We start from the raw sequence: 12,095 nt of genomic DNA on the forward strand, positions 1-12,095 counted from the left end.
TTGAAAATGTAAAAACCAGTAATTTTAACTTTTCCATTGTTTAGCATAGTTTACTTATTAGTTCTTCATGTAAACATTCACTGTTATAAAGAGTACATAAAGTATTTTCATCAAGATGTTTTCATGTTTATTCTATAAATTGTAAATGATATTGTGTTAAAAGGATAACATATCAAATAATTTAGAGGTTTTTAAATGCTGTTAAAAGGTTTTAATTAAATTATATCATGGGTGAAGTCATTCAAGTGTTATAAACCCTTTTTTGGATAATTCTTCTTCTTCTTCTATTTATTGGCTTGTATACTAGTGTATCCACCAGAACATTTGTTAGCATTGCAGCTTGTTTTGCTCTAAGCAATGCTGCAATACAAAAAACTTTTTTTTCCACAAATAATGTTAAACTTCAACAATACCACCAAACAAACACAGTACAGAACTTTATTTTTACAGACTTTAACTAAAAAGATATATTTCAATAATGATGATCAAGATAATTTAAAATACACTTAATATTCTTTGAAAAAACTGTTTTGGAGGCATGACCGTCACAGTCCCATACCCACCAAATAAAACTCTTGTTACCTGAGTTAACATTTCGGATTGTGTGAGCTGTGCCGTTAACCCAGAGTGAGACGAGTTTCAACCCTATGCTGTATTATTTGTTTAAACTAACATCTCTCGAAAAAATACTTCAACAGTTTTCAAATGACCACCATTTTAACAAGCACCTTTAAGTAAAATACCTTACAATACAAATATATTATCCGAGATTCAACTTTCTTTTTTTTTGTCTTGTCTTTCATGTCAACTTTTTGTTGGTTCATTGATGACTGCTGATTGTTGACTCTTTGGATAATTACATTAGAATGTCTCTGATGAAGTTTCTTGTCTTATTCTGTGTTAGAATTTATTGTGTATATACTATGTATATATATATATATATATATATATATATATATATATATACTTATGTGCATATACTTTAGCTGTTAGTCAGTTTGATTGTTAAAATATTTCAAAAATTACTCAGAAAATATGATTCATCAACTAGCCTCTAACATCCACTGCTGAACATAGGCCTCTCGCATGCTTTTCCACTTAGTCCGATTTTGCGCCATCTGAATCCAATTTGTAGTCACTCTTTTATGTCATCTGTCCATCTCATTGGGGGTCGACCTCTATTTCTGTTGGCTTGTATTTGGGGTCTCCATTCCAAAATTCTTTTTGTCGACTGAGCATCAACTGATCTTGCTACATGACCTGCCCAGTTCCACTTCAGTGTTGTTATCCTTTCAAATTATTGTCTGCTACTCCTGATCTTTTGGGTATAGTAGCATTGGGTATTCTATCACGTAGAGAAATCCCTAACATTATTCTCTCCATTGCCCCTTCTGCAACTTGTAGTTTACTCACTGTTGTTCTTGTGAGTGTTAGGGTTTCTGCACCGTAGGTCATCACTGGCAAAATACACTGATTAAATACTTTTCTTTTCAGACACATTGGAGTCTTAGACCTAAAAATATCCTTCATCTTTCCAAATGCAGCCCAAGCGAGGTTTATTCTTCTTTTCAGCTTGATTGTTTGGTTGTCTCAACTTATTCTGATCTCATGGCCCAAGTATTTATAGGAGTCAACTGGCTCAATATTTTGTCTTCTACTGAGATGTTTTTGTTGTGGACTAAATTTGTCATAAATTGTGTTTTTGAAAAATTTATTTTAAGACCAACTCTTTTTGTGGTAGTATGGAGTTCTTGGAGCATTATCTGTGCCTGATCAAAGCTGTCTGCAATAAGAACAATACCATCTGCAAATTTAAGGTTATTTAAAAATACGCTTGTAAAACAATCTATTGTTTTACAAGCGTATTCTAGCAAAGTTGTAAATAATTTAGGAAACATGTTGTCTCCTTGCCGAACGCCCCTTTCAATACGAAAGGTCCCAGTATCTTCATTAAGTCTTACACTGGCTGTAGCATGCTGATAGATGTATCTGATGAGGGATATGTATCAGTGATCTATTCTACATTGTGTTAGAGCTTGGAGCATTTCACTTTGATTGACCATATCAAATGCTTTTTCAAAGTCGACAAAGACAAGTATCAGGGGTCTATTATATTCAATGGTTTTTTCAATCAACGACTTAATGGTTTACAAATGATCATTTGTTCCGTATCCAGCTCTAAATCCTGTGCTCGCAAGGTTGATAGAAGTCTAGTTTTGATGTCAACCTATTAGTTATTATCTTCATAAGCAACTTATAAACGTGAGATAGCCGTGAGATAATAGTGAGATAAACGTGAGATAAAATATGATTAATTTCTGCTTAATATGGGAGATATCAATGATTTATTTTACTGGATATGTCATTTATATGTAAATTATTATTTACTCTAAAAATAAACAATTATAGCCTAAGATCCAACTGCAGGATCACTACATTCATAATGTAGTTAATCAAACTCACATTTTTACATACATTTAAAATTAGAACACATTGATAATAGGTTGATAGTCAAAATGTGACCGCAAATATTTTCAATTCAATTAACCCTGCATTGGCGTGGTGCCTAAAACTTACGTGTCTTGTGTGACATATCCCATAGCAAAATACGTCTTGGAAAACTCAATACTTGAGTATCTGCATCAAAAGTATATACTTTTCGTTTGAAATAGTGAGTATTATTCAAAAAATTGAAAAAGTATTATCTGCTTAAACAATTTATTGCACAGTTTAAAAATAGCAGAAATAGCAACTTAAAATCATTACATTTTTCTGAAGTAAAATAAAAGAACTAAAGACTTCTGAACACAAAACACAACACAATTTTCTTTATTGACTTATAAACAAATAAACATTATAAAGAATAATACATACATCAACAAAAGTTACAACATCATTTACTGACTTTCCTCGTTGACGCAAGTATCGCATTTGAAACATGCGTGTTCTAAACAAACAAAATGTCTGCAATCATACCACACGTAGCGACTTTTTCTGTCTCTTGTTCTGGGACACACTACACATCTACCTTGTACTTTCTGACGTTTAGGCAACGGTTCATCACATTCTGCAGTGTTATATCCCGGTGTCTCACGCAGTTTTCTCGGCAACCGAGGATTGTGTTGTCTTTCTTCCATATAATCTGCTGTTAGTGACAAACTAAGATATTTCAACTATTTTCGACGCTTCAGTGTATAGTCATTATTGTTGATCTTATAGATTACTTGGGAGTTAATTCCATACATATTCAAGAGTGCATAGCATACCGTCAACGGTCACCTTCTGCTGTTTCGGGAAACGTCGTATGTATCTGAGAACTGGTCAACGGTGTCAACCCCCCCTTTAGTAACATTGTAGAATGTGACTATTTCTGGCTTCCTAGCGTTTCCTGTAGATGAGTCTATTCTGTCATCATGGTGTAGTGTTGATAACAACAGAACATTTGTGTTTTTCTGTGGGATATAGGATACTAAGGTTGTATTTTTTTGGAAACCCAAAAAGTGTAGAATACTGTTCTCGATTTTTTGTGTTGACCATTGTGGAAGGAATTTGCTTCTTGTTCTTTCGGACAGTACCCACAGACGTTAATTGGTGTTCTTCAAGAATTTGTTGCATTAATGGATAATTAGTGAACCAATTATCGAATGTGATATTTCGTTTGCTGTCAGACACATGTGAAATCAATCGTAAAACTACATCTGTAGGCTTCATACTCAGCTTGAAAGGACCATCCGGTTGAGATGGTCCTTTCAGACCTCAGAGTAATCAGTATCGGAAGTTCGTAAAATTATTCAGAAACTGTTTCCTTGTGGCATGTTTTATCAAATTTCTCGTTGGGAATGAACCTTCTTATTCCTCTTACATTTTTGTATGGTCATAGTTTTTTATCTTACCAGTTGATCTCCTTCCAGTGAGTGATTTGCATCTTGCTTTGGAATACTCTGCTGTTATGCGGTTTTTGTGTTGATTCCACCAATTTTTACATACGTCCCTGTCCAGTCGTCAAAGATTTGACCTCTAAAAATGAGACCAACAAGATGAATTGTCAATTCCTCTAAAACTCATACTCTTAGAAGGGGGGGGGGCAAAATATTATCCCTTTTTGTGTAAAATGAACAGTTCTGTAAGAAACAACGCTTGAAGCGACTGGTGATTTTTTTTAATGTCAGTTACGCGCGAAATAAATTTTTTAAATAAAAGTTGTAACTCGACGGTAAACATTCGATATCTTTTGATCAGACTCTATCGACAAAAATCAAAATTGCGTTTTAATGGTGAAGAGTGCAGCTTTCGTATGCAATTTTTGCATATTGCCGCAAATGGAGTTACTATAAAGCTGTTAAACGTTGCGCGATCTTTACAGTAATTGATTACGATTCTCATAAGATCAATAAAATGTATCACTTTCATTGACAGGCCACTATGGAATTTCCATTTTTAGAGCCTAATCTTTAAAACATATAACACAAAATTTCGATTTTTAGTTTTGGCAACAAATATGAGCCTAAAAACGCTGAATTTAAACTTTTACATTACAACTGATAATCTTTATAATATAGTTGAGTCCTGAAGATGGGTAAACTGAGTTCCGAGCTTACGTGGGGCTTAGTCGGGGTCTGTAATGTTTTCGAAGAATATAGAAACAAAAATTAATTTTATATCACATAATTTTGTTATTTTACCCTTGTACTAAAAATGTGGGGTGGTTTAGAGGTTTATTTAGTAGTATACTAGTATATAATTGGCTTGAGCAATATGAGCTTCGTCGATATTTTTCGACCAACTCGTTGATATTTCTCCAATTTTTATTCCAATTTGTATTTTTATCTCCAATTTTGCCGAGGACCTAAGTAGTGTAGAATTGTTTTCTGCAGTGAACTGACTATCATTGAATTTTCTTGTCATATTAAGCTTATTTCAATACGTCCCCTTACTTCGACTGATTCGACTTTTAAATGACCATCAGATCCAAGCATTTTTTCCGATTTTCAAAATAATAATTTTCGATAAATTTCAATAATATAAAACACGTGCTCACTTGATAAGTTTTCGAAAGGAATTGTCGAGTTGCAGGTGCACAGGTGAAGCGGGGCACGCGGTGTTATATACAGAGGAGTTGTAGCTCGGGTGCGTACCGTTATAAATACAGATATAACTTCGTCTCTGTTTCGAATTTATTAATACAATTTTAGGAGTGTAACTACAGCATTGGAAAATATGAAGAGAAATAAAGCTGCAGGAGAAGATAATATTACCACAGATATGATATTAGAAGGAGGTAAGGAACTAATTGCAATTGTAACTAAGCTTGTGGACAGTTGTTTACATCAGGGCAAAGTCCCTAAGAGCTGGAACAACTCTAAAGTAATCTTATTACACAAGAAAGGTGATAGTCGAAAATTGGAAAACTACAGACCCATCAGCCTACTGTCACACCTGTTTAAAATACTCACCAAAGTCATAACTACTCGACTAACAAGGAAATTAGACGAATACCAACCATATGAACAGGCAGGTTTTAGAAAAGGCTATTCAACTTCCGATCACCTGTTAACCACAAAAATATTAATAGAAAAATGTAACGAATACAAGTTTCCAGTTTTCCTAGCATTTGTAGACTACGAAAAAGCTTTCGATACCATAGAACACACGGCCGTAATAAACGCAATGCAAAATTGTAGAATAGACAGCAGATATATTAACTTAATAAAAGAAACTATGAACCAAGCTACAGCTACATACTACCTAAATGAAAATGAACACACGAACCCTGTACCATTAAACAGGGGAGTCAAACAGGGAGATACTTTATCACCCAAACTGTTCACCTTAGTTTTGGAGGACGTTTTTAAAAACCTAAATTGGAAATATAAGGGAATAAACATCAATGGCCGCTACCTCAGTAATCTACGATTTGCAGATGACATAATCCTGATAGCTACTGACCTACAAGAAATGCAAACCATGCTTTTAGAACTACATACCGAATCTTCTAAAATAGGACTGAAAATGAATTTAAACAAAACAACAGTCATGCACTCCGAAGACACCGTGACAATAATAAACGATAAAGTTATAGAAAAAGTTGAAGAATATATATACTTAGGACAAAAAATAATACTAAATAGGGAAATTCAAACTGAAGAAATAAAAAGAAGAAGAAAGTTAGCTTGGAAAGCATTCGGTAAACTGAACTATATACTCAGAAATCAACAAATTCAATTACATCTTAGATCTAAAGTTTTTGATGCATGCATTATTCCGATATTAACTTATGCGGCACAAACATGGACAATCACAAAAAATAATATGAATATACTTAGAGTCACTCAACACGCGATGGAAAGAGCAATGCTAGGTATATCACTTAAGGACAAGAAAACAAACACATGGATAAGACAGAAAACCAAAGTCACCGATGTGGTGCAAAAATCATTAAAGTTGAAATGGGAATACGCTGGACATGTAGCTAGGAGCGATCTAAACAAATGGCACAGATCAATTTTAACCTGGAGACCATACCAACACAAAAGACCCAGAGGCAGACCTCCTATGAGATGGACAGATGATCTGAAAAGGACTGCCGGGAAAAATTGGCTACAAGTAGCGTACAATAAAAAACAATGGAAAGGAAGACTTGAAGAGGCTTATGTTCAGATGTGGACGTGAATGGCTAGACGAAGAAGAAGAAGAAGAAGGATTGTATTTCTATGCTACTAAGTATTGTTTTTAAATAAAAAAATAAAAATCGATTTTTGAAAATTTAGAAAGTACTTAAAAGTTCCCTTAAAATATTGTAAAGATGCTAAAAAATATAAACACACGTATACCCCCTCGTATCTCTGAGTATGTATACGCTGCCAGTGCGATCAACATTATGTCAAAAAATGTCGCTATTTTAGTAGGTAATTCCTAATTCTATAATTAACGCACTGTATTTTCTGCTAATAGACCGCAATCATCTCAATATTTTTAATTTAAATTTTTTGTACAGGAGTACGTTCACCCAGGGGAAGAAATTGATGACAAACCGACAAAAGAAGAGATTACCGTCGCCAAATGGATGAGAAGTAATGTTCAGATCAAGAAAACTAAATTTGCTAACCACAATGTGGAATATTTTACAGGTGAGATTAATTTATATTTATTTTAAAAAGTACAATAAATCTATATCTGGGGCGGATTTTCAAGTACCAAAAATTAACGTAAAGCCTAACACAATACATAATAAAAAAAGTTGTCTTGAAATAAACATTAAAAATAAAAATCGTAATATTTTGTGTTAAACATAACATACAGTAGATATAGTGATCGTCCGCCAGGAAGAACCAACTTCAGCCTTTTTAATATTTCCGAATGTTGCCGAGAAGCTGCCTAACAAACTTTTGTATCGTGATCGGTATCAACATGATGCCGTTGGAAGGGTATGAAAATGAGGATCTGAAGATAAGTTGAGGGCCATTCAGAGTTATGTCTGTATTTTTAATTTGTTAATTTCCATAGATTCTAGTAAAGATAGCTTAAGACCTTTATTTTGAATGTGAAGAATTTGAAATTCCTCATCAAAAGAATGATTATAGTCTAGAAGGTCAGGTGCGTACGTAAAGTCTATTTTTCTATTATTTCATATTACATAAAGTCCTTCTATGTTTTGCTATACATTTGATAAAAGTTCTACCAGTTTGACCGATGTACTTGGTCATGTTTTTGGGCAGTCGCCACTTTTAAATTTATATACACCACTGTCTATATAAATTTAAAAATTGCGTCTGCCCAAAAACTTAAGTACATCGGTCAAATTGGTAGAACTTTTAACAAATGTATAGCAGAACATAAAAGGGCTTTATGTAATATGAAATAATAGAAATAAAAGATATAAAATAATAGAAATATTGCTCATCTCTGGGTTTTTACCATGGGTTTCGCATTGACGAAAAAACACTGCATATACTTTTAGATCTGTTCAACAAAGTATATACAACAGGAGTAATACCCGAAGATTGGTTGCTGTCCACGTTTGTAACACTACCAAAGTCAGTACATGCGACAGAATGCTCCCAGTACAGAACAATTTCCTTAATAAGCCACACACTTAAGATATTTCTCAAAATAATACATGGAAGACTATACAAAAAAATAGGAGAAGATATAGATGACACCCAGTTTGAATTCAGTGGAGGACTAGGAACGAGAGAGGCTCTCTTTGCTTTTAACGTTCTCGAGCAAAGACAACTAGATATGAACCAGGATGTCTATGTCTGCTTTTTAGATCATCAAAAGGTTTTTGATAGAGTACGACATCAGAAACTCGTAAAACTGTTAAAAGAAAAGAATGTGGATAGTTGAGATATACAGGTTATTGTCAATCTGTACTGGAATCAAAAAGCAAAGGTTAGAATCGAAAATGTCGATACAGAATTATAGAAATCAAAAGAGGTGTTAGACAGGGTTGTGTGCTGTCCCCATTGTTATTCAATCTGTACAGCGAAGCTATTTTTAAGGAAGCAATATCAGAGGAACGACAGGGTATATCAATAAATGGAAAAACATAGATTCGTAGACGACACCGCTGTTTTTGCAGACAGTCTAGAAGCACTGCAATGCTTAGTAAATAGATTACATCAACTCAGTATAAAATATGGACTACAAATGAATGTTAAGAAAACCAAGTGCATGATTATTTCTAAGCAACATACAGTAGGAAGGCTAGATATCGAGGGAAAACAAGAAAGAGTGAATAACCACAAATATCTGGGAACCTGTGTAAATGAAAACAATGACCAAGGTAGAGAAATAAGGACACGCATTGAAATTGCAAGATTGCAATTATAAAAATGAAAACAATGTTTGTTAATCGAGACCTTCTTCTGGTGCTGAAGATGAGCCTTAAGATAAAGAAGTTGGAATCATTTGAGATGTGGTGCCACAGAAGGATGTTGAAAATACAATGGACCCAACGAGTTACAAATGCAGAAGTGGGAAGAAGGCTACAAAAGGATTGCGAGGTCATAAAGCACATCAAAACAAGAAAGCTGGAAAATTTAGGCCACATTACCAGAGGTGCGAAATATGAGATATTAAGGCTCATAATCCAAGGTAAAATCAAGGGTAAAAGATCCATAGGAAGACGAAGAATTTCCTGGCTAAGGAACCTAAGAGTTACAGCTCAGTTGATCTTTTTAGAGCAGCCGCCAATAAGGTACGGATAGCTGTGCTGTGATGATAGCCAACCTCCGATAGGAGAAGAAACTACAACAAGAAGAAGGCAATATTTTTGCCTGGGATTGTAGAATTCCTCTTGCTAATTTATTTTACAATTATATCAAATATAATTTAATCATATATCAGTTATTCAAATATCTCAAAAATTTTGATTCCAAAATAAAAATGAATAATTCAGTTTTATTTCTGGAAAATTTTTACATTTAAAACATTTATTGCTCCTTTCATGTTAATAATTATGGTTAACGTAATATGAACACAATCGATGCAAATGAATTGCTTTAGTGTTTATCGCATGATAAAATTTAAATGCAAATATAGTAGCTATTCAGAAAGTAATTTGCAATGACGTCTTTTATTTAATTATGTTCAATTATTCTTAAATCAAAACGAATAATTATAAAGATATCAACAAAAATTGGAAAAACGTAAAGACCTTTTTGAAACAAGAAATTAAGAAATCATTTGAAGAATGTTTCGAAGGAGAAATGTAAACAGTAAATTTATTTATTTAGTTAGTTCTACAAGCTATTGTAGATATTGGTCTGTTTCGGAATCAGTTTGAATTCTGGCTGAAACTCATGGTATGATTTTACTTATCATGGATTTCGGAACACAAGATCCGGCAGGGGGGACATATTTCAAACAAAGCAAGGGTCCTCTAGGTCGTCATTAAGCAAAATCCCTGCGAAATAACAATTATCACGTCAACATCAAGTGGTACTGTAAAAATCTCAGAAATGAACATAAAGAAGAAACATGGGACGTCACCAACATGTACGAAGCAGGAAAAAGCCATAACATTGTCCGGGAAACGAACAGACTCTATATTGATATCTTAGGAGTCAGTGAAACAAGATGGCCAGGTACAGGGCAACAGAAAATAGGAAACGATGGAAACAATCATAACAACCAATATATGACAGTGGAGTTACTATCTAGATTATTGGGTGCTAATTGTTTAAGAATAAAATGACACCTTAGTCATGTAACTATAAAAAGACACTTGAAATACCAATTTTATTGTTGGGGCTTCGACTAGCTCTGTCTCAGGTCTAGGTACAGTACATTCAACCAACGTACACCTATAAACGATTAATGGAATTCGCAGAAAACCTTTCGTTGTAGTAAAAGGCACGGTAAACTGCACTGGAGTTCTCCATAATCTTTTTAATTACTTACTTTGTTTAGAATATTTTTGCCTGTATTATCAGTTAGAGTTAATTTGTATAAAATTAGGAGCAAAAAATTCAAATGGTATTTTAATTACTATTATTGTTTTTTTGGCTAATAATGAATGTATAAATATAATGGTTAACCTGCTGTACAATTATTTTGTATATAACATTAGAATAGTGTACTTACTGATTATTTAAATTTATAAATCATCATCATCGTCACTAAATTCACTACCGCTATCATTATGTAAATCTATAATCACTGGATTAATTCCACTAATTTTATTTTCCCGGATCCACCACACTTCTATTAATCTGTCACATTTATTTACAGTTTTGGCCCATATTTCTGGAGTTGCAGTTTTAAGAGCTTCTTGCCACATTTCCCTAACTGCATCGTCACTCTATCCACTGCATCCAACGTGATTATCATAAACCGTTTTACATATGCCCCAGATGTGTTTAGTACTTGATGAAGTACTACGGTCACCATGGTATTGACCACAGTACTTTTTGAATTTAAATCCTAAATCCCTCAACACTTTCCAAGGCTAGTTCTCTTAATTTCAGAAACTTGTCTTTCTTTTATTTTCGCCAGTAAAGTATCTAAACTGACCTGTTGATTGTTTTCACGTATTCGATACAAAATATTGCGAATTTCAAATTTTTCTCCATCAGGTAAGTCAATGCTCCTAGAATGTTTACAAGTTGTTTTCTTGTCTTCGTGATACTCAGTCACAGTAAGATCTTCTTGAGCATCTCTGACAGTCTTCATTACAGTTTTTGGCTTACTTTCACTTATCCCGAGTGCGTCACAAACGCGTTGATTAATACATAATAATGACTTTAAAGGTCCAATATTTTATTTACTAGCTATTTCGTCAGATTTGGGAAAAACATAATAATCAGAGGGGGCCAAATCAGATTAGAAAGCAATTCGAAGCCTAGCTCATGAATTTTTGTCATTTGTCTTTTTTCATTGTGTAAGGAGAATCAACACTTGTCTATTAATAGTCTAAACCCTTTTAACTCATTTAAAATTGTGCATTTTCAATCTCAAAATACAATAACCATATCTTTTCCAACCCATTGAGCCACTCTTTGCCCAGTATAACATAGTAAAACGACAGTTGAGAAACACCTATGGATCTTAACAATACTGTTAAAAATAATCGTTGAAATTGTAAAAAAAAAAGTAAAAAGTACCTAACATTGCGAACGATCGTGCTGCGGATAATCATTTATTAACCCAAATCACATCCGATTAATCTATCGCTAGTAAACTGAACAAGAGAACTGAACAAGTCAAAATATTTCAATAAATAGAAAATGATGAGTGGTGAGACAAGGGCACATCTTGTTGCCAATGTTATTTAATATTTATAGTGAAACTATTCGTTAACAAAATCAAACGGAAAAATAATAACCATCGAAGAGATGATATCTAATATTAATTAGAGGACAATACTGTGTTTTCGGCTATGTTTTTGTTCTCGGTTATAAAAACTTCGTCATTCGTATAACAGGACCTCCCGAGATAGATTTTCCATTTTGTCGCTGATATTGAAAGTGTAGGAATAGTTACAATCTGAATGGGTGTATTAACCAAATACTTTAAAAAAATAAAGCTGATCTTAAGATAATGAGTCTAAAGATTTTTAACCCTAGAACAACAACGTGAAAGTAGGGTTACGA

General features: G+C 33.6%; 1 protein-coding gene across 1 annotated transcript in view; it reads left to right on the top strand.

Annotated features, from left to right (window-relative positions):
• Trp1 (translocation protein 1) overlaps positions 1–12,095 on the top strand; it is a 29,673-nt gene that overhangs the window by 1,716 nt on the left and 15,862 nt on the right. The window contains exon 2 of the mRNA XM_072530263.1: positions 6,995–7,127. Coding sequence (XP_072386364.1) covers positions 6,995–7,127 — 133 coding nt within the window. The remainder of the gene's footprint in view (positions 1–6,994; positions 7,128–12,095) is intronic.

The sequence above is a fragment of the Diabrotica undecimpunctata genome, chromosome 4, assembly GCF_040954645.1.
Source record: "Diabrotica undecimpunctata isolate CICGRU chromosome 4, icDiaUnde3, whole genome shotgun sequence".
Taxonomy (NCBI): domain Eukaryota; kingdom Metazoa; phylum Arthropoda; class Insecta; order Coleoptera; family Chrysomelidae; genus Diabrotica; species Diabrotica undecimpunctata.